Here is a 25358-nt window from a genome sequence, read left to right as displayed (position 1 = left end):
TAATAATTCCTCAGTCTTCTTTATTCATGGCCCAGCTTTCGCGTCCATATGAAGCAATTGAAAACAGCATGGTTTGGGTCAGGTGCACCTTAGTCTTCAAGGTGTTATCTTTGCTTTTTAACACTTTAAAGAAGTCTTTTGCAGCAGATTTGTCCAAAGCAATGTGTCTTTTGGTTTCTTGACTGCTGCTTCCATGGGTGTTGATTGTGGATCCAAGTAAAATGAAATCCTTGACAACTTCAGTCTTCTCTGTGTTTATCATGATGCTGTTTATTGCTTCAGTTGTGAGGATTTTTGTTTTCTTTTTGCTGAGGTATAATCTATACTGAAGGCTGTGGTCTTTGATTTTCATCAGTAAGTGCTTCAATTTTCAAGAAGCAAGGTTGTGTTGTCTACATGTCACAGGTTGTTATAAGTCCTCCTCCAATCCTGATGCCCCATTTTTCTTCATATATTCCAGCTTCTCAGATTATTTGCTCAGCATACAGACTGAATAAATCTGGTGAAAAGATACAACCTTTCCTGACTTTAAACCATGCAGTATCCCATTGCGTGTGTAGTTATCTATTAATGCATAGTAAACCGGAGATCAGTTCACCTAAAGCATTATAAAATGAAAGATAATTTATATTAAAATTTTAAAAGAATGAAGGATAGTTTGAAAGGCTTCAACATATAAATATCTAGTGGAAGTGAAAGAAGAAGAGAATGGAAGGAACAGAAGAAAAGCAATAGTAGAGGAAAAATTGCAAGGTATTTTCTGGAATTGAAGAAAAGCATTGTTTTTTCATGAATTCTCAGATCAAAAGTGTATTAATGGTACCATGTAAAATAAATATAAATCTCTACTTACATATCTTTTAGTGGAACTGCATAAAAACAAAAATATTTTTAATCTACTAGAGAAAAAGATTACTTATCCAGAAATGACAGACAGCAGACTCTCCATTAGCAACTATAAATGCTAAAAAAAAAAAAAAAAAAGGAATAATAGCTTTGGAATGATAAGGGAAATGGTCAACTTAGAATTTTATGTCTAGCTAAACTCCCATTGTAGACTAAAGGCAAAATAAAGACATTTTCAGACATTCAAAGACTAAGGGAGTTTTCCACTCACAGATCTTCATTTAACTATTAGCAGATATGAATCAAAAAACTGAACCAAAATGGAAGAGAAGGGATACAAGAAAAAATGATGTACACAGGAAGTGACAAGAATATGTCAGGAAATTTAATTTACTATTAGCCAAAAAAATTATAATTAAATTTTGTGTTTTAAAAAAGGTAGAACTAAAACTCTAGTCAACAATAGTAAGATGGTGGTGCTTAAAGGTAGTTAAAACTCCTGTGCTCCTTGTCTTGTTGGCAAAGAGCGCGGAGATTCTAAATCATTGTAGACTTTGTTAGATGCAAAGAAATGGGAATTCTCATAGCATGCTTGTAGGAGCAGTCAGTCGATACAAACACTTTGGAGAACAATTTGGTAATAGATAATCAAGTTGAAATTCCATTCCTAGATATACATGCTAGAGAAACACTTAGGCATGAGCATGGGGAGACATGTACAAGAACATCCACTATATCACTGGTTACAAAAGAGGAAAAATGGAGAATACTAGAGTGTTCATCAAAAGAATGTTTTTTATGTTTGCAGTATGGAATCTTAAGCAGTTAGAAAAAAATTAAGTAGAGCTACATATATCAACACGAATTAAATAATGTTAAGGGGGGAAAAAGCATGTTGCTAAATAATATGTACAAAAAATACCATTTATTTAAAGAAAAATATCTGGAGAAAATGTTAATATTCAAATTTTTTTTCACTAAAGAATAATTTTTTAAAAGGTTTTTAGAAACCATAGCCCACAAGAAGCCCTTTTTATATTCTGGGGGAGAAATTCTGATCCCGTCCAAACCTGTCATTTTAAAATCAGATTGTAAGTGATTTGGGGCAGGTCACAGAATTAGTGAGTAGTGAAGGTCACCTGAATGCCAAGGTGTTGCTTTTTGTGCCACATTTAGTGTCTTTCCTACTCTGCTACCATCTTCTCTAGCAAAAACAAACAAATGAAAGAAGTTAGTGGTCTCCAGACACGGAAAGCTAGAGCTAATAACATGACTAAGGCATTATGTCTCAAGAGCGGTCCAGCAGAATTATGCTCTTACCCACTACCACCACTGCTGTCAAGTCAATTCCGACTCAGAGACCCTATAGGACAGAGTAGAACTGCCCCGTAGAGTTTCCAAGGAGCACCTGGCGGATTCAAACTGCCAACCTTTTGGTTAGTAGCTGTAGCACTTAATCACTACGTCACCAGGGTTTCCAAATTATGTTCCTAGGTGCCAAAATTTACAGGTAAAATTTATACCAAAATCACTGACAGTGGCCTCTTCTCCTTTCCTCCCCCCTTTCCTCCCTTTCTTTCTTTTATAGAGCTCTCTTTGTTCTCCCTAACTCTTCATTATGAAAATTATCATACACATAGAAAGTTGAAAGAACAATACAGTGAACACTAATATACCCTCCACCTAAACTGTTAACATTTTGCTATATTTGCTCTCCCCCTCCCCTGTGTATTTATTTTTGTTTTCACTGAACCATTTGAGAGAAACTTGCAGACAACATGATGCTTCATCCTTAAATACTTCAGCATTCATCTCCCAAGGCTAACCACAATATTGCATCATCACACCTAAGAAAATTGTCAATAACTCCATACGATCATCTCATAGCCAGGCCACATTCAGTTTTCCTCAGCTGTCCCAAGGATATTTTTATGGCTAGTTTTTATTGTTGTTATTGTGTTTATTTTCTTGAGCCAGGACCCATCACAACAGGTCATAACATTGCTTGTTATGAAAAAGAATGGAGACATTTTCTAGAAAAACAAATCTAATCTGGAAGTAGACCCAGGTTACTTTTTATCACCACTGTTTCTTTTCACTTTTGTGTATTCCAGGCTGAGATTTTAACTGGCGTCACGGTTTGCAGCCCTGCAGATGCTGGGAAGGCTGCACTGGTGCTGATGGAGAGGGGCTGCCAGGTCGTCATCATCACTTTAGGTGCTGACGGATGCGTGATGCTGTCACGAACAGAGCCCATCCCAAAGCACATTGTCACAGAGAAGGTCAAGGCTGTGGATACCACGGTAAGTTCAAAGATTTAAGTATCATTTTTGACCATTGGAAGTTGTTATTTGGTAACTAAGATACTGCACTTGAATTTTTGGATAATGAGGTAAAGGCCTAGGAGGTGATAGTGGTGGAATAACAACCAGGCAGGAGAACTGGATCTTAGTCCCTCTCTAACTCACTGGGAGACTTCATACAAGTCACTTAACTTCTCTGAGCCTCAGTTTCCTCGTCCATAAGATCAGAATGTCTGTTAAATTATACCTGTACTGCTTTTAATCATTAGTTCATTTAACCAATAAATAGTTATTAAACACCTATTATATGCCAGTCATATCTAGATGCCGGGATTACAGTAATGAACAAGACAGAACCTCTGCTGTCATGGGGATTGGATTCTAGACAATAAGCAAATCACCTTGTCTTACATGCTTCCCATGTGGAATGAATGGCAGTGAGCACTGGTTCCAAAAATACCAAACTGGTTGCCATCAAGTCAATTCCAACTCAAGGTGACCCTGTGTGTGTCAGAGTAGAGCCGCACTCCATAGAGTTTTCAAGGCTGTGACCTTTCAGAAGCAGAATACCAAGCCTTTCTTTCAAGGATCCTCTGGGTGGGTTCAAACTGCCAGCCTTTCAGTTAGTAGTCAACGGTTTGCACCACCCAGGGACTCCAAGTGCTGTTTAGCAGAGGTCATTCGTTTAGTCAGAAAATGGTAACAGCTTACATTCATTGCGTGCTTCCTATGTTTCTTTCTTAAAAATACATCTCATTTAATCTTTACAACAATTATATGAGGTAGGTACTATTATTAGCCTCAGTTTAGAGATGACACTTGCTAAGGATCACATTGCTAGTAAGTAACAGAGCTCGTGGTTCAAAACTAGGCCTGCGGAGCTCCACACAGACATTCCTTGTGCAAGGCACTGATTAAGGAAAATCACTAGCGGACGAGCCATGGCTACTGACTAGGAGAGAAAAGGGAAAAAAAAATAAGAAAAATATTCACAGTTCCTTAGAAACAGGGAAAATACTGATGCCTGTAAGGCATTCAGAAGAGCTGACTAGAAAAGTAAGTAAACTTCAGGGACAAGAAACTATGGTGAGGAAGAAAGAAAAGTTTAGGGTTTTTGTTTATAAGACACTGATATATAATTAATTATTTATACAATGTGTTTTAGTTTTTTTCTAATGCTGATAAAAGACTTTAAAATACGGGTCATATATTAAAAAGCTTGTGGGGATCTGATAAACTAATGATAACGAACATACTTTGAAAAAGTTGTAAGTGCAAGGAATATTTTTATGCCATGAAATTAACATCCCTATTGCCTTTCAAAAATTGCTTTGTATGGGATTTGATAAATTGTACTAGGTGCTGGTAGTCTCTTCGTATTTAATCATTTTTGAAACCATTAGTTTTTTTCTGTTTTGTTAAGGACAGTAACCTGAATTTGAGAGGTTACTTTTTACTTCTGAATTCAATCATCCATTACACTAAAACTACGTGAGGTCCTGAACTACAGCGAGAAAAGTTTTTCTCTTGCTAAAAATAAAATGAGGAGTCCTCATGAGGATGTGGAACCTACATGAATCCACAGAGTGGTTCAGCCTGTGACTTCAGTATCTGGTAGTCACAACTTCTTTTGGTTGTAAGCATCAGAAGGACAACTTGAACAGGGTTATGTAGAAAAAGGGATTTATTTGGTGCCTGTAACTGAGATACAACAGAATGCAGAAGGTGGATCATGTCGTCAAGAGGCTAAACTGTGCCACTTGCTCTCTTGCTCTCTCGCTCTGCTTTCCTTGTAGTGGCTTTGAGCTCAGGTAGGCCCTCTCCAGGTGGTGGTGCCTGGCAGCTCCCTCCTCACACTGTGCCCCACATAATGTCCCCATCCATGGTGTCCAACAAAAATCAAAGAACTTTTGTCAGAAGATGAGGAAGTAGATTCTGGGCAGACCAAAACAGCCGTGCCCACGAAAGAACATGAGTGTGGAAATAAACTGCTTGGGCATGCAACTAAATTATGAAGAAACTAGCCTTGAAATTGTTTAAATTGGAGTTAGCAGTAATAATCATCAGAGTAATTTCACTGAAGGAACAAATTTCATAGATCATGACTGATTATAGCTTTAAGCATTTTTAATACAGCAATAGACACTGAGGAGGTTTTTACAATTTGTGGATAACTGCTATATGCTCTTTCATTTGGTTTCTTAGCACTTGTAGTTAATTTTTAATATCAAGAAATTGAGTTGACTTGAAGAATCATCTCCTTCAGGGAATATCCCCTTCAGGATAAATGGCTTTTGCTCTCTGAAAGTACCCTGACAGAGTATAGTGGGCTCTGTCTAAGATCTAGGAGACTGGGGTTCCAGTCTCTGCTGTTTTTGATAATTTGCTATCACCTTCGGCAACCCAGATAACCTCTCAGGGCCTAAGATAACTCACCTGTAAAATGGGTACGTTATATTAATACTGCAAATAGAAGGGGGGTTTAATCTCCGAGGTTCATTCCGATTCTAGAGTCTGTGGTCCTGTGGCTAAATGTGTTCATTCATTCAGCAAATACTAATTGAGTCCTGTTTACGTGCCACATGAGGAGAAGACAAAGGTTAAACAGACATGGACCCAGACACCAAGAGGGGGAATAATACTACCAGTTACCAAAAGGTTGGCAGTTAGAACCCACCCAGTGACTCTGCAGAAGAAAGACTAGAGATCTGCTTCCAGAAAGATTGCAGCCTAATAAACCCTATGGGGCAGTTCTACTCTGTCTGTCACATGGGGTCACTATGAGTAGAAAATTGTCTCCACGGCACCTAACAACAACAATAATATATAATTTTTTATGATGCAAGATAGATGGTGGTAAGTACCATAGGAACAGTTTGGTAAAACACAGTAAGAGTTCAATAAGGGAACAGTTTACTTAATGCTTGGGGGCAGGAGATGGAGAATTAGATCAGAGAGGGTCAGGGCACTAGATTAAGGATAGGCAATTTTTTTCTGTAAAGGGAAAGAGAAAAAAATTTTAGTATTTGCAGGCCATATGCATACAGGCTCTTACAATTACTCAATTCTACCACGGTAGCAGGGAAGCTGCCACAGACAACACATAAACAAATGTACGTGGCTATATTCCAAAAAAATTTTATCTACAAAAATAGGTAGTAGGTCAAATTTGGCCCATAGCCAGAGTTTACCAAGCCCTAACACTAGGTGATCGGGTCTCTGCTTTGAGGAATAGGTAATCTCTTGGCTTCCGCCTAAGTCCAAGATTCTGAGGTTCTGTGTCCCACCCCCACCAATCTAAATGGATTTTTACCAAGACTAATTAGTTGTGTTTCGTTGTGAGTAATAGTGGCATATTATCATAGCCATCATACCTAGTGGTAGTCTAAGTACTTCTCTTGGGAAAAAATAGGATCTTTACCAAAGCGTGACACTGGAAAATTTCATAACTCCAAATATAAAGAAAAGATCCAGAGGCTTTCTGAAACAAAATAAGGATCACATACAAAACACCAGGAATCAGAATGACATCAGACTTTTCAATAGGAATACTGTTGTTGAGAATTAAAAGACTGTGGTACAGGAGAGGACTTTTACTTCCAGAAAGATGGAGTAGACATTCCTTTCTCTATTCTGCCCTCGAACATATATAAAGCATATATAATGATTCATATTATAAAAGAAACAAACATATATAATATGAACATTATATATGAAACAAACATAAGAACCCTGAAAGGTAGACCTTGTGACCCAAGTAACAACACAATGGTGAGATCCTTGGGTTTTCTTTTTGCCTCATATATATCCCAGACTGGGTGCTGGAGAAGCCAGAAACGACAAGCACAGAAAAAAAAAAGACCAAAGAAAAGCCTGCTCTTGCTAGCCAAGGATCAGGAAAGGGTCAGGCAACTAGCAAGATAGACAACTTTTAAAACAATAACCACTCTACTTCAGCCCAACACCACAGGGTGGGGGGAAAACATGGCTCTACCTCTGCTAGCAAAGGCTAAGTTGGAAGCCTAGACTGCCACCGTTGTAGCAAGATATCCCAAGTGGAACCCTCCTTTCTTTACTGGAGTGATATCAGAGGTCAAGTAGGGAGCCAGGACTTTCATCCCTGCTGGGGTGATAACAACCCCCCCTCCCCTGGCAGGGTCAATGGAGACCACATAAGGAACCTGTCCACTCCCACCCACTGGGGTGGTATCAGAGACCTAGTGAAGAGTCAGAACTTCTACCACTGCCCAACGGTAATAAGACCATCCCTCCTCACTACAATGTCAGTAGAGGCTACATGGGAAGCAGTAACAAGACACCTTGTCCTATCCAGGTGGTTTCAGCAGAGGCCTAATGGGAGCCTAAACTTCCACGCTCACTCATCAGTAAAAAGGAGCCTGCCACCTCAGATGTCAATGGAAAACAAGTGGGGAACCTGGACTTCTACTCCCATCTGACAGTAATGAGGTGGCATCCCCCCTTTCCCTGCCAGAGTAGTAGTGTCAGAGGAAACCAGCAAAAACAGAAGGTTTCAATGAGATCCAGAGTCTCATAACACCCAAAATTCCCTTGTTTCAATAGAAAATCATTTGTCATGCAAAGAACCAGGAAAATCTCAACCTGAATGAGAAAAGACAATCAGCATATGTCAACACTGAAGATGACACAGATGATAGAAATATCTGACAAGGATATTAAAGTAGCCATCATAAAAATATTTCAACAAGAAATTATGAACAAAAATGAAAATCTCAGCAAAGAAATAGAAGACATAAAGAAGAACCAATGGAAATTTTAGAACTAAAAAATACAGTAATTGAAATTAAAAACTCAGTAAATAGGCACAAGAGCAGAATGGAGGGGACAGAGGGAAGAATGAACCTGAAAGATAGGACAATAGAGATTACCGAATCTGAACAACAGAAAGAAAATAGACAGGAAAAAAAAAAAATGAAGAGAGCCTCAGGGATTGTGGATCTATAACAAAAAAGTTAACATTCATGTTATCAGAGACCCAGTAGGAAAAGAGAAGGAGAATGGAGATGAAAAAGTATTTGAAGAAACAATGACTAAAAGTTCCCAAATTTGACAAAAGACATAAACCTACAGATTTGAGAAGATGAGTGAACCCCAAATAGGATAAACACTAAGAAATCCATACCAAACACATTATAGTAAACTTTTGAAAACTAATGATGCAGAAAAAAAATTTTGAAACAGTGAGAGAATTGACACCTTTCCTAAAAATAGAGAGGAAAAAATGCAAATGACAGTGGATTTCTCATCAGAAACCATGGAAGCCAGAAGAAAGTAGCATAACATTTTCCAAGTGCTGAAAAAAAGGAACAGTCAACCCAGAATCCTATATCCAGCAAAAATATCCTTCAAGAAGAGAGGAGAAATGAAGACATTTTCAAATGAAGGAAAACTGAGAGAATTTGTCACTCTAATAACTACTCTAATAGAATGGCTAAAGGAAGTTCTCTAAACAAAAAGCAAAAGATAAAAGAAGGGATCTTGGAACATTAGAAGGGAAGAAAGAACAATGGAAAAATGAAAACATGGGTAAATAGACTTTTCTTTTCCTCTGGAGTTGAAGCAAAAATCATGACAGTGCTTGATGGGATTCAAAATGTATGTAAGGGAAATATTTAAGACCATTATGTTATAAATGGGAAAGGGTAAAGGAACATAAAAGGAGGTAAATTTTTATACTTCAACCTGAAAAAATGTTGACACCAAGTAGACTGTGATAAGTTAGGTATATATAATACCTAGAGCAACCACTAAAAATGTTAGACATACACTCAAAAGCATCATAAATGAACCAAAAGAGAATTCTGAAAGACAATGGTGCAGAACCTTCAAAACTGAAGGAAATTATCTTCCATCTCAAAATTTCTATACCAACCCATCTTAGTTATCTAGTGCTGCTATAACAGAAATACCACAAGTGGATGACCTTAACAAACAGAAATTTATTCTCTCACAGTCCAGGAGGCTAGAAGTCCAAATTCAGGGTGCCAGCTCCAGGGGAAGGCCTTCTCTCTCTATCAGTTCTGGGGGAAGGTCCTTGTCATCAATCTTTCCCTGGTCTAGGAACTTCTCAGCGCAAGAACCCCAGGTCCAAAGGATGTGCTCTGCTCCCGGCACTTCATTCTTGGTGATAGGAGGTCCCCCTCCTCTCTGCTTGACTCTCTCTTTTAGATCTCAAAAGAGATTGACTCAAGATACAGCCTAATCCTGTAGATTGAATCCTGCCTCATTAACATAACTGCCTCCAATCCTGCCTCATTAACATCATAGAGGTTAGGATTTTACAGCACATAAGATAATCACATCAGATCACAAAATGGTGGACAGCCATACAATACTGGGAATCATGGCCTAGCCAGGTTGACACACATTTTGGGGGGGCATAATTCAATCCATAACACCACTTTTGCTGTTAACTGAGTGTGAGGACAGAATAAATGTTTTCAGACATTTACAGTTCAAAATTATTTACCTTTCAAATATCCTTTTTAAAGAAGGTACTGGAGTGATGTCACCTAAAATGGCGTAGTAAAGACCTCTGAAAAGTCTCTCCTCCATAAAAGCACTATGAAAATGGGCAAAAATTATCAGAATAAACTTTTTCAGAATTCTGGAACTTAACCAAAAGCTTGCAGCAATCTTAGGCATGTTTATTCAAGAAAAATAGCTGAGTCTTGATGAGAACAGTCAGCTTTGTGGTGTTTTAGCTTGCCTTATTCTCATCCCTATATCCAGCTTTGTGGTAGTCTTGAAAACCAACAGCCTGCAATCACAATGAAAACCAGCAGCCTGGCAGCCATCTAAGGGGGCAAAATGTAGTTGGAGCTCCTTCAAACCCTCATTCCAAGAAGAACACCACAGACGCAAGGAAAATATGAGCCTAAAAGACAGAAAGGGCCACATAAACCAGAGATTCCATCAGCCTGAGACCAGAAGAACTAGATGGTGCCCGGGTACCAACCACCAATGACTGCCCTGACAGGGAACACAACAGAGAATCCCTGATGGAGCAGGAAAAAAGTGGGATGCAGAACTCAAATTATAGTAAAAAGACCAGACTTAATGGTCTGACTGAGACAGGAGGGACCCCAGAGGCCATGGCCCTGGACTCTGTTATCCCAAAACTAAAACCATTCCCAAAGCCAACTCTTCAGACAAAGATTAGACTGGACTATCAGACATAAAATTATACTGGTGAGGAGTGTGCTTTTTAGCTCAAGTAGACACATGAGACTATGTGGCCAGCTCCTGTCTGGAGACAAGATGAGAAGGTAGAGGGGGACTGGAGCTGGCTGAATGGACACAGGAAATACAAGGTGGAGAGGAGAAGTGTGCTGTTGCATTTTAGGGAGACCAACTAGGGTCACATAACAATGTGTGTATAAGTTTTTGTATGAGAAACTGACTTGAGTTGTAAACTTTCACTAAAAGCACAATTTAAAAAAAAAAAAAGGAAAAAACCCTCATTCCAAAAAAATTGGCATTATTTGACCTATATGGTGGTTCCCTGGCAGACTCCACTTGCAAGGCTGTCTTTATTTGACCTGACTGGGAGCTCATCTGGTGTGAAAAGCCTTTTTCCAGGAATGCAGAGGGGAGGGGTTGCCAAAAAAATTACAGACCATTGTTAACTTTAAGGCTGCCTGAAATTGTGGATAAAGTTGGGCCAAAAATAGGCTAACCCAAAAGGTTAAAGGAAGAGCTTGGGAATAAGATGTCCATAAGGGCTTTGAAATTTTCTGACATTTTCCTGCATATCTGGAAGGCCATGCACATGCCCAGGGGCTATGTGCATGCCTAGGAAAGACTTGATGAGGCCCTAAGCTCTCATCTCTGGGTAACTTTAAAGCACTACACAAGCAGAAACTGAAAGGTAAGACAGTTTCGTCAACTTCCTGGCCAAATGCTGAAGGTGTGCCTCAACACACACACAGAGCACTGTGGCAAAGACTGGGAGTTGGTGCCAGGCATTTAAGTATATCTCTATCTAGTCATTAGCTGACCGTAAAGCTAACCAAGCAGAGCCATCAGTGGCCACATACAACAAATAATAAAGCTTTTACAGGATTAGTTCAGAAAAGTCTCTAAACAAATAAGCAGCAACAACAAACCCTGGGAAATGGGGGAAGTGGGAGAAATCATATTTCCAGAGTTACCACATTATATTATTTTAAATGTCCAGTTTTCAACAAAAAAATTATAAGACATGCAAAGAAACAAGAAAGTATGGTCCATACATAGGAAAAAATATCAATAGAAACTGTCTCTGAGAAAGCTCAGACATTGGACTACTAGACAAAGACTATAAATAAGTCAGCTATTTTAAATATATTAAAAGCACTAAAAGAAACCATGCCTCAAGAGCTAACATATAATGATGTCTCATCAAATACAGACTATCAATAAAGAGATAGAAATTATAAAAATTAACCGGATAGAAATTCTGGACTTGAACAGTACAATAACTGAAATTAAAAATACACTATAGGTATTCAAATGCAGACTTGGCAGAAGAAATAATCAGCAAACCTGAAAATAGGTCAATTAAGATTATCCAACCTGAGAAACAAAAAAAGAATTTTAAAACTGAACAGCAGCTCAGAGACCTGTGGGACACCATCAGGCATACTGATATACACATAAAGGGATTCCAGAGGGAGAAAGGAACAGAAAGAAGAGTTGGAGAAGTAATGGCCCAAAATTTCCCAAATTAGATGAAAAACATTTAAAGATCCAGAACATTCAACAAATTCCAAGTAGGATAAACTCAAAGATGTCCACACCTAGACACATCATAATCAAACTGTCAAAAGACAAACAGAGAACCTTGAAAGCAACAGGACAGAAGCAACTCATCACATACAAGAAAGCCTTAATAAGACTAACAGCTGATTTCTTACAAGAAACCATGCAGGGCAGAAGGCAGTGGGATGGTGTATTCAAAATGCTGAAAGAAAAAAACTGTCAACCAACAATTCTATATCCAGCAAAACTAACTTTCAGAAATGAAGGACAAATTCCCAGATAAACAAAAACTGAGGATTCATCACTAGCAAACCTACCCTACAAGAAATATTAAAGTGAGTCCTTTAGGTTGAAATGAAAGTGACACTAGACAGTAACACAAACCCACATGAAGAAATAAGAGAGCACCAAAAAGATAACTACATAGCTAAATATGTAGTTTGTAACTCTTCTATCTTATTTAAAAGACAGCTGCATAAAGCAATAATTATAAATCTGTACTGATGAGTGTCATGGATTGAATTATGTCCCCCCAAAACTCTGTGTATCAACTTGGTTAGGCCATGATTCCCAGTATTGTGTGGTTGTCCTCCATTTTGTGATTGTAATTTTATGTTGAGAGGATTAGGGTGGGATTGTTAACACCACCCTTACTCAAGTCACTTCCCTGATCCAATGTAAAGGGAGTTTCCGTGGAATGTGGCCTGGACCACCTTTTATCTCTCGAGATGAAAGGAAAGGGAAGCAAGCAGAGAGTTGGGGACCTCATACCACCAAGAAAGAAGCAGAGTGTGTCCTTTAAATCCAGGGTTCCCGTACAGAGAAGCTCCTAGTCCAGGGGAAGATTGACACCAAAGACCTTCCTTCAGAGCTGACGGAGAGATAAAGCCTTCCCCTGGAACTGATGCCCTGAATTTGGACTTCTAGCTTACTGGTCTGTGAGAGAATAAACGTCTCTTTTTTAAAACCCTCCACTTGTGGTACTTCTGTTATAGCAGCACCAGGTGACTAACACAATGAGCATATAGTGTATAAAAGTATAAATTTATATGACAGTAACACCAAAACGGCGGGGGGCAAAGGAACAAAGCTACATAGGAGCAGAGTTTTTGTATGCTATTGAAATTAAGTTGGTGTTAATCCAAATTAGGTACTTAAAAGTTAAAGTGTTGTTTATGATCCCCAGGGCAACCACTAAGAAAATAACTCAAAAAAATAGTAAAAGAAATGACAGGGAATTTAAATTGTACCCTAGACTATTTAAAACAAAAGAAGGCAATAATGGAGAAATAGAGGAATAAAGAGGATACTGGAAGAAGATATACTACTGTAAACCAATGGGTGAACCTAAGAAAGAGGAGTGTATGGAATCCAGGAAACAGGTGATGCAACCTAGGAAAGAAGTTAGTGATGATGAAAGGACATTTCAGGACAATATCTATGTAGCAAGTCCAAGACCAACCAGACCAGATTAGAGCAGGAGAGTGGAGGGCTTCAGGAGGAACGTTTCCATAATAGAAAAATAAAAAGAAATAGTAGAATATCTGGCGTATTTGAATATATATTCATTTTCTTGAAGAATTTGAGGATAAATTAGTAATTAGTATGTAGAAAACTGAAGAAATAAAATGCTTTCTTCTAGGTCACCTGCAATCTAAGGGAGAAAATGTATGACTAGGTAAATATAATCTTTGTACACCATGTGGCTATGAGTGCGTAGTCATAACAATGTACATACCAATTGTTCATTTAACTAAAAGTGAGAATTATAAGCATTTTGTGAAGATGAAAGGGTAAAGTGAATGTGTGTTTGTGTATACATGGAGGCAAATAAGAGAGCTAAATGCACACCTTCCATACTTGAATGTCAAGAGATAATATCTAAAACACAAAGAAATACTATAAGCATATCATCAGAAATAGAAGATAAATGCTAGAAGAAACCACTAAAAAAATTAAAGTATTTGCCTCATGGAAATGGTATTGGAGAAGAACAGAACATCTTATTTTAAGCCTTATCTTTTTGAACTGAGTAAATGGATGGCTCTGACTTTTAAAAAATAACAATACTCAGTGAAATGCCCTTTCACACCCAGTAGGATTACTATAATAAAAAAAAAAATCAGTAGGATTCCTCTACACCAACAAAGAGAACTTTGAAAAGGAAATCACCAAATCAATGCCATTTACAATAGCTCCCAAGAAGATAAAGTACTTAGGAATGAATCTAACCAGAGATGTAAATGACCTAAAAAAAACTAAAGAAACTACAAAACACTACTGCAAGAAAAACATACCATGCTCATGGATAGAAAGGTTCAACATTGTGAAAATGTCAATCCTACCCAAAGCAACCTACAGATACAATGCAGTCCCAATCCAAAATCCAATGACATCTTTTAATGAGATGGAGAAACGGATCGCCAACTTTATATGGGAAGGGAAGAGGCCCCGAAAAAGTAAACCATTACTGACAAAGAACGAAGTGGGACGCCTCACACTACCTTATTTTACAACCTGTTATACCACCACAGTAGTTAAAACAGCCTGGTACTGGTACAACAACAGACACATAGACCAGTGGAACAGAATTGAGAACCCATATGTAAATCCATCACATATAAGTAGTTGATATTTAACAAAGGCCCAAAGTCCATTAAATGGGGTTGGGGGGGGGACAGTCTTTTTAACAAATGATGCTGGCATAACTGAATATCCATCTGAAAAAAATGAAACAGGACCCATACCTCACACCATACACAAAAACTAACTCAAAATGGATCGAAGACCTAAATATAAAATCTAAAATGATAAAGATCATGGAAGAAAAAATAGGGACAATGCTAGGGGCCCTAATACATGGCATAAATAGTATACACAAACCATAAATAATAATGCACAAACACCAGAAAAGAAGTTAGATAACTGAGGGCTCCTAAAAATCAAACATTTATGCTCATCAAAAGACTTTACCAAAAGAGTAAAAAGAGAACCTACAGACTGGGAAAAATATTTTGGCTCTGACATATCTGATAAGGGTCTTATCTCTAAAATCTATAGAATACTGCAACACCTCTACAACAAAAAGACAAATGATCCAATTAAAAAATGGGCAAAGGATGTGAACACTTTACCAAGGAAGACATTCAGGCAGCTAACAGACACATGAGGAAATGCTTAACGATCATTAGTCATTAGAGAAATGCAGGTCAAAACTACAATGAGACACCATCTTACCCCAACCTGGCATTAATCCAAAAAAACAGAAAATAACAAGTGTTGGAGAGGTTTAGAAAGATTGGAACTCATATGCACTGCTGGTAGAAATGTAAAGTGGTACAACCACTTTGGAAAACAATATGGCACGTCCTTAAAAAAAGCTAGAGATGGAAATACCATACAATCCAGCAATCCCACTCCTAAAAATATACCCAAGAGAAATGAGTCATCACACGAATAGACATATGCACACCCGTGTTCTTTGCAGCAGTATTCACAATAACAAAAAGATGGAAACAACCTAAATCCCTGTCAACAGAAAAATGAATAAACAAATTATGGTACATACACACACTGGAATACTACGCAACGACAAAGAACAATGATGAATCCCCGCAACATCTCACAACATGGATGAATCTGGAGGGCATTATTCTGAGTGAACTAAGTCGGTCACAAAAGGACAAATATTGTGTGAGACCGCTATTATAAGAACTCAAGAAAAGGTTTACACATAGACAAAAGCATTCTTTGGTGGTTACAAGGGTGGGGAGGGAGGGGGAGGAGAAATCATTAACTAGACAGTAGATAACTGTTAACTTTGGTGAAGGGAAGGACAGCACACAATACAGGGGACCAAAGCAAAAGCAAAGAAGTTTCCTGGACACATCCAAATTCTTTGAGGGACAGAGTAGCTGGGACTGGGGCCTGAGGACCATAGTTTTGGGGGACATCTAGGTCAATTGGCATAACATAGTTTATTAAGAAAATGTTTTAGATCCCACTTTGGTGAGTGACGTCTGGGGTCTTAAAACCTTGCCAGCGGCCATCTAAGATACATAAATTGGTCCCATCCTCCTCGGAGCAAAGGAGAATGAAGAAAACCAAAGATGCAGGGAAACCACTAACCCAAAGGACTAAAGGACCAAATGAACCAGACACTCCACCATCCTGAGACCAGAAGAACTAGATGGTGCCCAGCTACCATCGATGACTGCCCTGACAGGAAACACAACAGAGTGTTCCAGACGCAGCAGGAGAAAAATGTAGAACTCAAATTCACATAAGAAGACCAGACTTAATATTCTGATAGACTGGAGGAACTTCCGAAAATATGGCCCCCGGACGCACTGTTAACCCCGAACTGAAACCATTCCCAAAGAAAGGACTATAAAACAAAAAATAATACACATGAGGAATGTGCTTCTTTGTTCAATCAGATATACGAGATCAAATGGGCAGCTCCTATCCAAAAGCAGAATGAGAAGGCAGGAAGGGACAGGAACTGATCGAATGGACACATGGAACCTGGGGTGGAAAGGGGGAGCATGCTGTCACATTGTGGAGATTACAACTAACATCACAAAACAATATGTATAAATTTTTGAATGAGAAACTAACTTGAGCTGTAAAATTTCACCTAAAGCACGCACAAAAAAAAAAAAGATGAACTTCCCCACCAAAAAAAAATTAAAGTATTTTGCCTCATGGAAATGGTAATGGAGAGGGATAGAACATTTTTATTTTAAGCCTTATCTTTTTGAACTGTGTAGATGGATGGCTTTGATTTTTTTTTAAATAACAATACACAGTAAGATGCCCTTTCACTCCCAGTCGGATAATAAAAAAGACAGACCATAATAAGTGTTGCCAAGGAAGTGGAGAAATTGGAACCCTCATAAATTGCTAGTAGGAATGTAAAATGGTGCAGCCACTTTGGAAAACAGTCTGGTAGTTCCTCAGGAAGTTAAATATAGAGGTACTGTATGGCCCAGTAATTCCAATCCTAGGTATATGCCCAAGAGAAATGAAAACATACGTCCATACAAAAATTTATACACAAATGTTCATAGCAGCATTGTTCTTAATAGTCAAAAAATGAAAACAACTTGAATTCCATCAACTGATGAATAGATAAACAAAATGTGGTATGAATATACAATGGAATATTATTCAGCCATAAAAAGGAATGAAGGACTGATTCATACTACAACGTGAATAACCTTTGAAAATATCACACTAGGTGAAAGAAGCCAGAGCAAAAGGCTACGTATTATATGGTTCCATTTACATGAAATGTCTAGAAGAGGCAAATCCCCAGACACAGGAAGTAGACCCGTGGCTGCCAGGGGCTCAAGGGAGGGGCGAATGAGGAAATGAGGGCTGATAAGTGCGGGGTTTCTTTTGAGGGCTAATGAAAATGTTCTGGAACTAGACCGTGGTTGTCCAACCTTGGGAATATACGAAAATCCACTGACTTTTGTACTTTTAAAGGGTAAATTTTATGATATGTGAGTTCTATCTCAATTTTTTAAAATGTTCAGAGCAGCAACAACAACAACAAAAAGATCCATTTAGGCCCAGCACTAATTCATGGATAAAAACCCAGATACTCTCGTGATACAGAATGTACCGCTGAATGCCTCTACTGAATGTACTGAATGGGCACTCAGCGTTTTGCCCTCAGTGGTGCAGAGGTGACACTGACAAAAAACAAGGGTAGTTATTTTCTGAATCTGTACCAAGGAGCCCTGGTGGTGCAGTGGCAAAAGCGCTCAGCTGCTGACCAAAATGTCAACACTTTAAACCCACCAGCCATTCCATGGAAAGAAAGATTTGGCAGTCTGCTTCTGTAGATTTACAGCCTTGGAAACCCTATGGGGCAGTTCTGCTCTGTCCTATAAAGTCACCGTGAGTCAGAATCAACTTGTCGGCAGCAGGTTTGATTTTGAATATTATCTCACATCTTTTTTATAGCCAATATTATACTATCCTTGCCCCTCTCAGTCAGCACTATCATTTTTAAAATTCTTGGCTGTTCTGCACACAAGTTTTCAGCCTCTTCATAGCTCTAAGAAAGGGGAGATAATTCATATGGTGGGGTGAGGAACTCCCAGGGAGGCATTTTCTTCTGAACAAATGGGCTCCTTCACTTTTCTGTCAGGAGGGTATTACTTGCTGTCAGGTGGTTTGTAAGCATCCCGCTTATCTCCTCCTGATCTCTTGTTAAGGAATTAGGGATGACCTGGGTGATAGAAACGCCTTTAGTTAGTTGGCACGTTGTCCACTGAAGACAGACAGCCTGCCCTAGAAGAAACCATTTCCCATTTTACGTCAACACTTCTGCAAGCAGCTATATTCAGTTTTGCCTCACTGTTAATAGTTGAATATATCACTTCTATTTTTACATTCGTTTTTCCCGTTGTACTAGCGTGAGATGGTGGCAGTAGCTGCAGATGTCCTCAGCTCAGTTTGGAAGACGTGACAGATGTGTCTCTTCCCTCATTTCTGTATGTTATCTGAATCTGAGCCTCAAAATAACAGAGCGCTCATGTCCTCATGCTGTTCCTTCCAACCTGGAGGTGAGGGCCTTTGCCTTCTCCATGTTTAGGACTGCACTGAGCAAACTCTCCACAGCTAGAGTCACACACATTTACACGTGGGAGTATTTTAAGATGATTGTGCTCATGCGATACATTGTGAAATTCATTATCCCTAGCCTATACGTTCTGTAAAATTCTTGACATATAAATTGTTTTTATCAAATGTAAATGGTTTGATCCTAGAATACACAATAACACTCTCATCTTAAGAATTCAGCCCAAAGGCTAAAGCTGTCTTCTCAAGAATCATTCACTTTGTAATAAATCATCAAAATTCAGGGTATGTGAGATGACCATAAACAAAAGCCAAAGGCATAGGGAATTCGTCTCACCTGTATTCCCCTTTCTCCCGTTCCCTTACGTTTTAGTCCTATCGTATAGCGTATTCATATTTGCTGGTAAGGCACTGGGCAGTGTCAGCCCAGCTGCATGGATGCCCCAGGAGACAACTCAGGGCTTGAGGATCAGTCCCAAATTAGAGATTGCACCTGTAGGAAGTGGAAATAGTTTCTTTTAAAGTTCGCGTAGAGCACTTACTTGGGTGAGGTGATTGCTGGGGCTGGCTGGTTACCCACAGGCTCCCAAGGTAGTCACCTTTCCCAGGGTCTGGCCCAGCCATCCAGGCTATTCTCAAGGATGTGGTTGTTGTTAGTTGCTGATAAGTCGACCTCTGACTCATGGTGACTGTATACACAATGGGATTGGACCGTTGTGATCCAAAGGTTTTTCAATGGTTGATATCTAGACTTGGATTGCCAGGCCTTTCTTCCTAGTCTCTGTTCGTCTGGAAGCTCCACTGAAGCCTGTTCAGCATCATAGCAACACACAAGGCTGGGAATCAAACCTAGGCCTCCCATATGGAAGGCAGAATTCTACCACTGAACCACCACTTCCGTCTTGCTCTCAAGGATAGGCTCACATTAATCCACATCCAAGGTGCCATCCATAATGACATTTCGGTCTTTGAAAACCGAGCATCGAGAGGCCATTATTCCCACCTTGGTGTGACCTTCCCCAGCCCCATGGAAAGCTAAACTAAATTGCTGGATATCATCAGAACAAATGAACTTAGGTGGTCTTGAGAGGTGCTCGCAACTAAGACAACCTGAGACACTGTTCCCTACTTAGCCATAGCTTTTCTGGGAAGATCAGATATTCAGCAGTTCTTACCTGGGCACTGCCGTGTTGTTCTCTGCAACCCTCCTTGGACTGTGCTCCGCCAGAAGACTACTCCCTCTCCCCCTACCCCATCCCCTTCTTTCTGATCAACATACTCTTTTTTTGCATTTGTTAATAAGTAATATGTTTTCTGAGGGATCTTTGTAGCTCAAAAGCCATTCTGTCCTTGAATGGACCCATTGAACATTTCTTCCAGAAACTTCCATTATAGCAGGATGTTTGAGTGCCCCATCACTGTTGACTGCCAATACCTGAAAAAGGGTTGGGAAAGTAAAATAGTGTGGGTAGAGAGCGATAGAATCTTGGATGCTGAAAGGAAATAGAAGGGGGAGTCTTTCCTGGGGTGTCTGGAAGGTGACTGTAAAGTAATAAGGCTAATTTTTAACAGCTATATCAACTTATTATCCCAGTGAGTGTTACATCCATCAAATTTTGGCCTTACGAGGATTACTTTTTATACTACCACTACTCAAAGTACCTTTAGAAATCCTTTTTCAGAATTAGCAGAGAGCCTTCTTCATCGCCTTCACCCCACTAATGGCTTTATTGGGGGAGGGAATAGCAGACAGTACCTAAAGGTATAGAGAAAAAAATCAAGCACCCGTGCTCCTACCACTTAGATATCATCACTGTTAATCTTTTGATTAACATTTTTTCTATGCACATTCATACACTTTTGAATATCTATTAGCATCAAATTTGAATATCTGCAATAGCAAAGGATTAATTTGTGTAATATATGAGGAGCTCTTACAACTCAAAAAGAGAAAAAAACCAAATAATTCTCTAGAACAGTGTGAATAGGCAATTAATTTGCTGAAAAAAAATGCAAAAGATAAAGAAATGAGACAACGCGGAATCTCAGTAGAAATCAGGTATATGCAGATTAAAACAACAGTGAGACCCCCTTTATCGCCCATCAAACCAGTTAACCAAACCCTTTGCCATTGTGCAGTTGATTCCGACTCATAGCGACCATATAGGGCAGAGTAGAACTGCCCCATAGGGTTTCCAAGGAGCAGCTGGTGGATTCCAACTGTCAGTCTTTTGGTTAGCAGCTGAATTCTTAACCACTGTACCACCCGGGCTCCTGTTGCCTATCACATCAGCAAAAATTAAAGACTGATAATCTTAAAATTCAAAAAGATAGAAAAACACATGCTGTCGTATAATTCCAGTGGGAATACAGGTTCATATCATGTTTTCAGAGGGCAATATGACGATATCAGTTTTTCAAGTATGCTTTCCCTGTGTCAAGTCCATCCTACAGAAATGCTCACATTAAAAAAAAAGAAAATATTTCTAAAAGAATGTTTATTTCATCTTTGTAATAACCAAAAATTGATTGGATAGGCCTGCATAATCATCAGTAGGGGAAGGTTAAATAATAATACTATGATGACATTTATTTCAAAGTCACTCTAGCTATCTGTAATCAAATGTGTATTTTAAAATCTGGAACAAAACCACCTGCTATGATAGTTACTCATGGGAAGGAGAATGGGATGGGGCGAGGTATTATAAGAGGGTTGCTGTATTCTTCTCCATATTCTGAATTGTTTCAGTTTTTTCATAAGCTTGTCTTTTTCATGTATCACTTTGCAATTTGGAGTAAAAATGACTGGACACAGGCAAAGCTATTTGGAGCCACATGTAGTGAATAAGATAGGTGCTATCACTTCTCAGAGGGTGTGCTGGGAGCCAGGGCATAGTCCTCAAAAAGGAAGTGATTTGCCATAGTTCAGTCTTGATTGGTCTCACACAGAACTTCTGAAGAATTCCAAAATGTCTATATAGCTAGGCTTAATAGCCCTTTGACATAGATTGACTTCTGAATGGATGGAGCCCTGGTGGCTGATGTCAAAGAAAGACATCTACATTACTTTCACATCCAGGGCGGTTAAGCCTCCTTAAGTCTGGGTATTTCACTACGTGATTTTGACAGTTTTGTTTTGTTTTAATCTTAACCTTTCTAAAGAAACAATTTTCCTCAAAAATATGTTGTTTTATATGATTTTCCTTGAAAATATCAGAATAAATGTCAAAGCTGCACTGTTTCTGTTGGTCACGCAAATGCATGGCATATCTTCAGAGAGACTTTCCTCATGTTCAGGTTTTCTTTCTGAATGAGTCTGCTGATGTACCTAAGTTTAACTCTTCAGCCCTCATTCTCACAGTTAATAATATATTGATTCATCAGAGCTTTGGCTTTTGCCATATTTCCTGGGTCTTTAGTTAATTGGATGACTTGAAGGAGCTGGAACCAGGCAGTAGGTGACAATTCATGTTTATGTACTTAATATTTCACCTACTTCATAGTTCATGTGCTTTCTATGTGAATGAAATAGAATGGCTCCTGAGGGCTGGAGGAGCCACGTATAACACAAAAAAGTAGAGGAACGCACTGCAGAAGTGACCTAAAGTGAGCACCGGAAAAGCAGCTGTTCTGTGAGGAGGTGATAATCTGAAATGCACTAAAGGATCACCTTGAATCACCTTTTTCGTAAAATTATCTGGAGGGTTTTGCATATAGCCGTCTTTAATTACTGGTGCCAGTGGCCAAGGGCAGATGATATCCTGAGTTCTGATCCTGAGTTAGCCATTAGGTAGCTATGCTGCTCTGGAGAAACGACTTGTTATGTTTGGGCCTTAGGTTGTGCATCCAAACGTGATGTGGCTGGAGTTGGTGGTTTCTGAGGTACGTTCAGCCTCTGAAATTCCTTGTTTCTTACAGATTCTTGGGAACGTGAGGACTCTTTGTGCACTGCTCTGTGCCAGGGCATTGCGCATTAGCTCATACTCTCAGAACAAAATGGGGTTTACGTCTGCTTCATAGAGGAGGAAACAAGCTCCCAGAGGTAAAGGAACTGCCCAGAGTCATACAGCTGGTTAGTTGGCAGAGCCAGGAATTGGCTCTAGATCTGTCTGTCTGTCAGCTCAGCTCTACTACACACATACACTCCACCACGCCACTCTGCCTCTTGACTGGTGGCAAAGTCTGCCTGCCTCTAGTCTCTCCTATCTGGCATTCCAACACTGACTTTTCTTGTCACTTGTCATGGTATAGGTTTCTATTAACTCTTCCTTTTCTCTAGATCTTCAGAGGATCCCTGGTGGCACAACGGTTAAGCACTCGGCTGCTAACCAAAAGGTTGGTGGTTTGAACCACCCAGCACCTCTGCAGAAGGACCTGGTGATCTGCTTCTGTAAAGATTACAGCCTCAAAAACCCTATCTGGCAGCTCTACTCTGTCACATGGCATCGCATGAGTCATAACCGACTCAATGGTCCCTAAAAGATCGTCAGAAGCTGCCCGATCTTGAAAAGGCATTGTTGCTTTGTACAGTACAGTACAGCCTCACTTAGATGAAATAATCCGTGTATAGCCTTAAGAACAGTGCTTAGCACATGTAAGCACTCAGTGTTATATCTCGTTAGTAGGCCCCTGTTTGTCTGATTGTTCACTTTCTCTGGATCATTTTGGGGTACAAGATAACATGTATCAGGAGCTTGCATCACCCACTGTTAAGGAAAGTGAGCATTACCCTGGCTATGTACATTAAAAAAAACATTACTGGAGGAAAAAAAAAAAATGCCCGGATATCACCACCATTCAACTCCAGCTTCTTCCTATACAGGGCAAGGAGCTGACTAGCTGTGTGTCAGGGTTGTGCCCAGTCCAGATATAAAAGGTTCTGGCACAGCTCACTTCCATTCATTCTTTTTTTTTTAATTGAGGTATTGTGGAATGGATTGTATCTCACAAAAATATGTATTGAAGCCCTGGCCCCTGTACTTGGATGTGATCTTGTTGGAAATAGGTTTTTCTTATGTTGCTGAGCTCACACCAGAGGAAGACGGATCCTAACCCTAATCACTTCTGAGTTATAAAAAGAACAAAATGGAGACACACACACAGGGGAAGACACTGTATGAAGACAGACACATACAGCATGTGCCTATACAAGCCCAGAAATTTCAAAGCTTGCCAGCTACTAGAAGCTGAAATACATAGACAAAGAAGAACCTCCCCTTAGACCACGCCCTGAATTCGGACTTCTAGCTTCCTGAACTGTGAGAAAATAAATTTCAGTTCTTTAAAGCCACCCACTTGTGGTACGGGAGCACTAAGTAACTAAGACATGAGGTAAAATTCACATAAGATTAAAAAAAAACATTGCTATCCTGTCAATTCTGACTCATAGCAACCCTGTAGGACAGGGTGCAACTGCTCCGTAGAGTTTCCAAGGAGCACCTGGTGGATTCGAACTGCTGATCTTTTGGTTAGCAGCCATAGCACTTAACCACTACCGCACCAAGGTTTTCCACATTAGATTAACCATTTTAAAGTGAGCAACTCAGTGGCGTGCAGCACACTTACAGTGTTGGGCAGCCATCATGTCTCTCTAGTTCCAAACATTTTCATCACTGAAAAGGAAGCTCCATATCTAACAGTCACTCGCCGTTCCCTTCCTCCCAGCCCCTGACAACCACTGATCTACTTTCCATCTCTATAGATTTGCCCGTTCTGGATATTTCATATAAATGGAATCATACAAAAGTTGTCTTTTGTGACTATCTTCTTTTACTTAATGTAATGTTTTCAAGGTTCATCCATGTTGTAGCATGTGTGAGTACTTCATTCCTTTTAAGGGCTGAATATTTCATTGTATGGATATACTACATTTTGTTTATCCATTTATCAGTTGATGGACATTTGTGTTGTTTCCACCTTTTGACGACTGTGAATAGTGCTGCTGTGAACATTGGTGTACACATTTTTGTTCAAATGCTGGTTTCAATTCTTTTACTTCCATTCAGTCTTGTCATTAAATGGCCAAACCTGAAGGAGACATGCACCATTCTTCGGGACGATAACTGAGTCATGCATTAAATACCTTTAAATAGGGGCCTGAACTTGCTACCTATGAAGGCTAGTGAAAATGAATTCCTCTTTTCTAACATTCCCAAACTACCTCTTTAGGGAAAGAAAAAACACTCTTCCTTCTCTGCCTGGCATACACGTACCTCTCCTCAAGATTCAGCTCAGAGTTCTTTTTGGGCATCCCAATGCGTAATACAGTGCTTGGCATATAATAATAGGCCCTTCATCAATAAACCAGAGTCCTAGTTCCTTCTAGGAAAGTGACTAGTCTGTGTGACTCCCAGAGAGTCACTTAACCTTCCTGAGGCTCAGGGGACCAGGGGATCTACAGGACTCCTTATATTCCTTAAATTCTACATTGAATATATCTAAAGAAAGAATAAATCTTAGATCCAAGTTCTTTTTTTAATGATTTGAATACAAAAGAATTACCCAGTATTCTGTTTCAAACATAACCTTAGATTATTTTAACTGTAATCACACAAAGGCCAGGCCAAAAAAAAAATTAAATCACAGAGAGTGAATGACATCTCTGAAATTGGCATCCGAGAATGAAGAAAAGCCAAATAAGGCTCTGAAATAGCCTCTTAACCTTAGGAATGATATCAGTAAAACTCCTAGTGAAGACTTTTGTTGGTGCTGCCTGCTAGAAAAGACGAAAATGACAAAAAGTTCACTGGCTGTAAAGAAAGGATAGGGGACAAGTCAATTGCTAAAGAGAAAAGGCACGAGACACCTGTCATGCCCAGGGGGCCATATTAG

At 39.3% G+C, this 25358-nt stretch overlaps 1 protein-coding gene across 8 annotated transcripts in view; it reads left to right on the top strand.

The window, feature by feature from the left end:
- The window catches only part of RBKS (ribokinase), a 158823-nt gene that overhangs the window by 93589 nt on the left and 39876 nt on the right, over nucleotides 1-25358 (top strand). For 5 of the 8 annotated variants that reach the window (XM_049904733.1, XM_049904729.1, XM_049904735.1 and 2 more), the window contains one exon: nucleotides 2961-3149. In XM_049904733.1, the coding sequence (XP_049760690.1) occupies nucleotides 2961-3149 (189 nt within the window). Of the gene's footprint in view, nucleotides 1-2960; nucleotides 3150-22445; nucleotides 22570-22806; nucleotides 23695-25358 lie in introns of those variants that run through there. The other 3 variants (XM_049904730.1, XM_049904731.1, XM_049904732.1) reach the window with 3 other exon arrangements.

Source organism: Elephas maximus, chromosome 12 (assembly GCF_024166365.1).
Source record: "Elephas maximus indicus isolate mEleMax1 chromosome 12, mEleMax1 primary haplotype, whole genome shotgun sequence".
Lineage (NCBI taxonomy): Eukaryota > Metazoa > Chordata > Mammalia > Proboscidea > Elephantidae > Elephas > Elephas maximus.
Note: the sequence above shows the minus strand (reverse complement) of the source record. Positions and strands in the feature narration are given on the sequence as shown.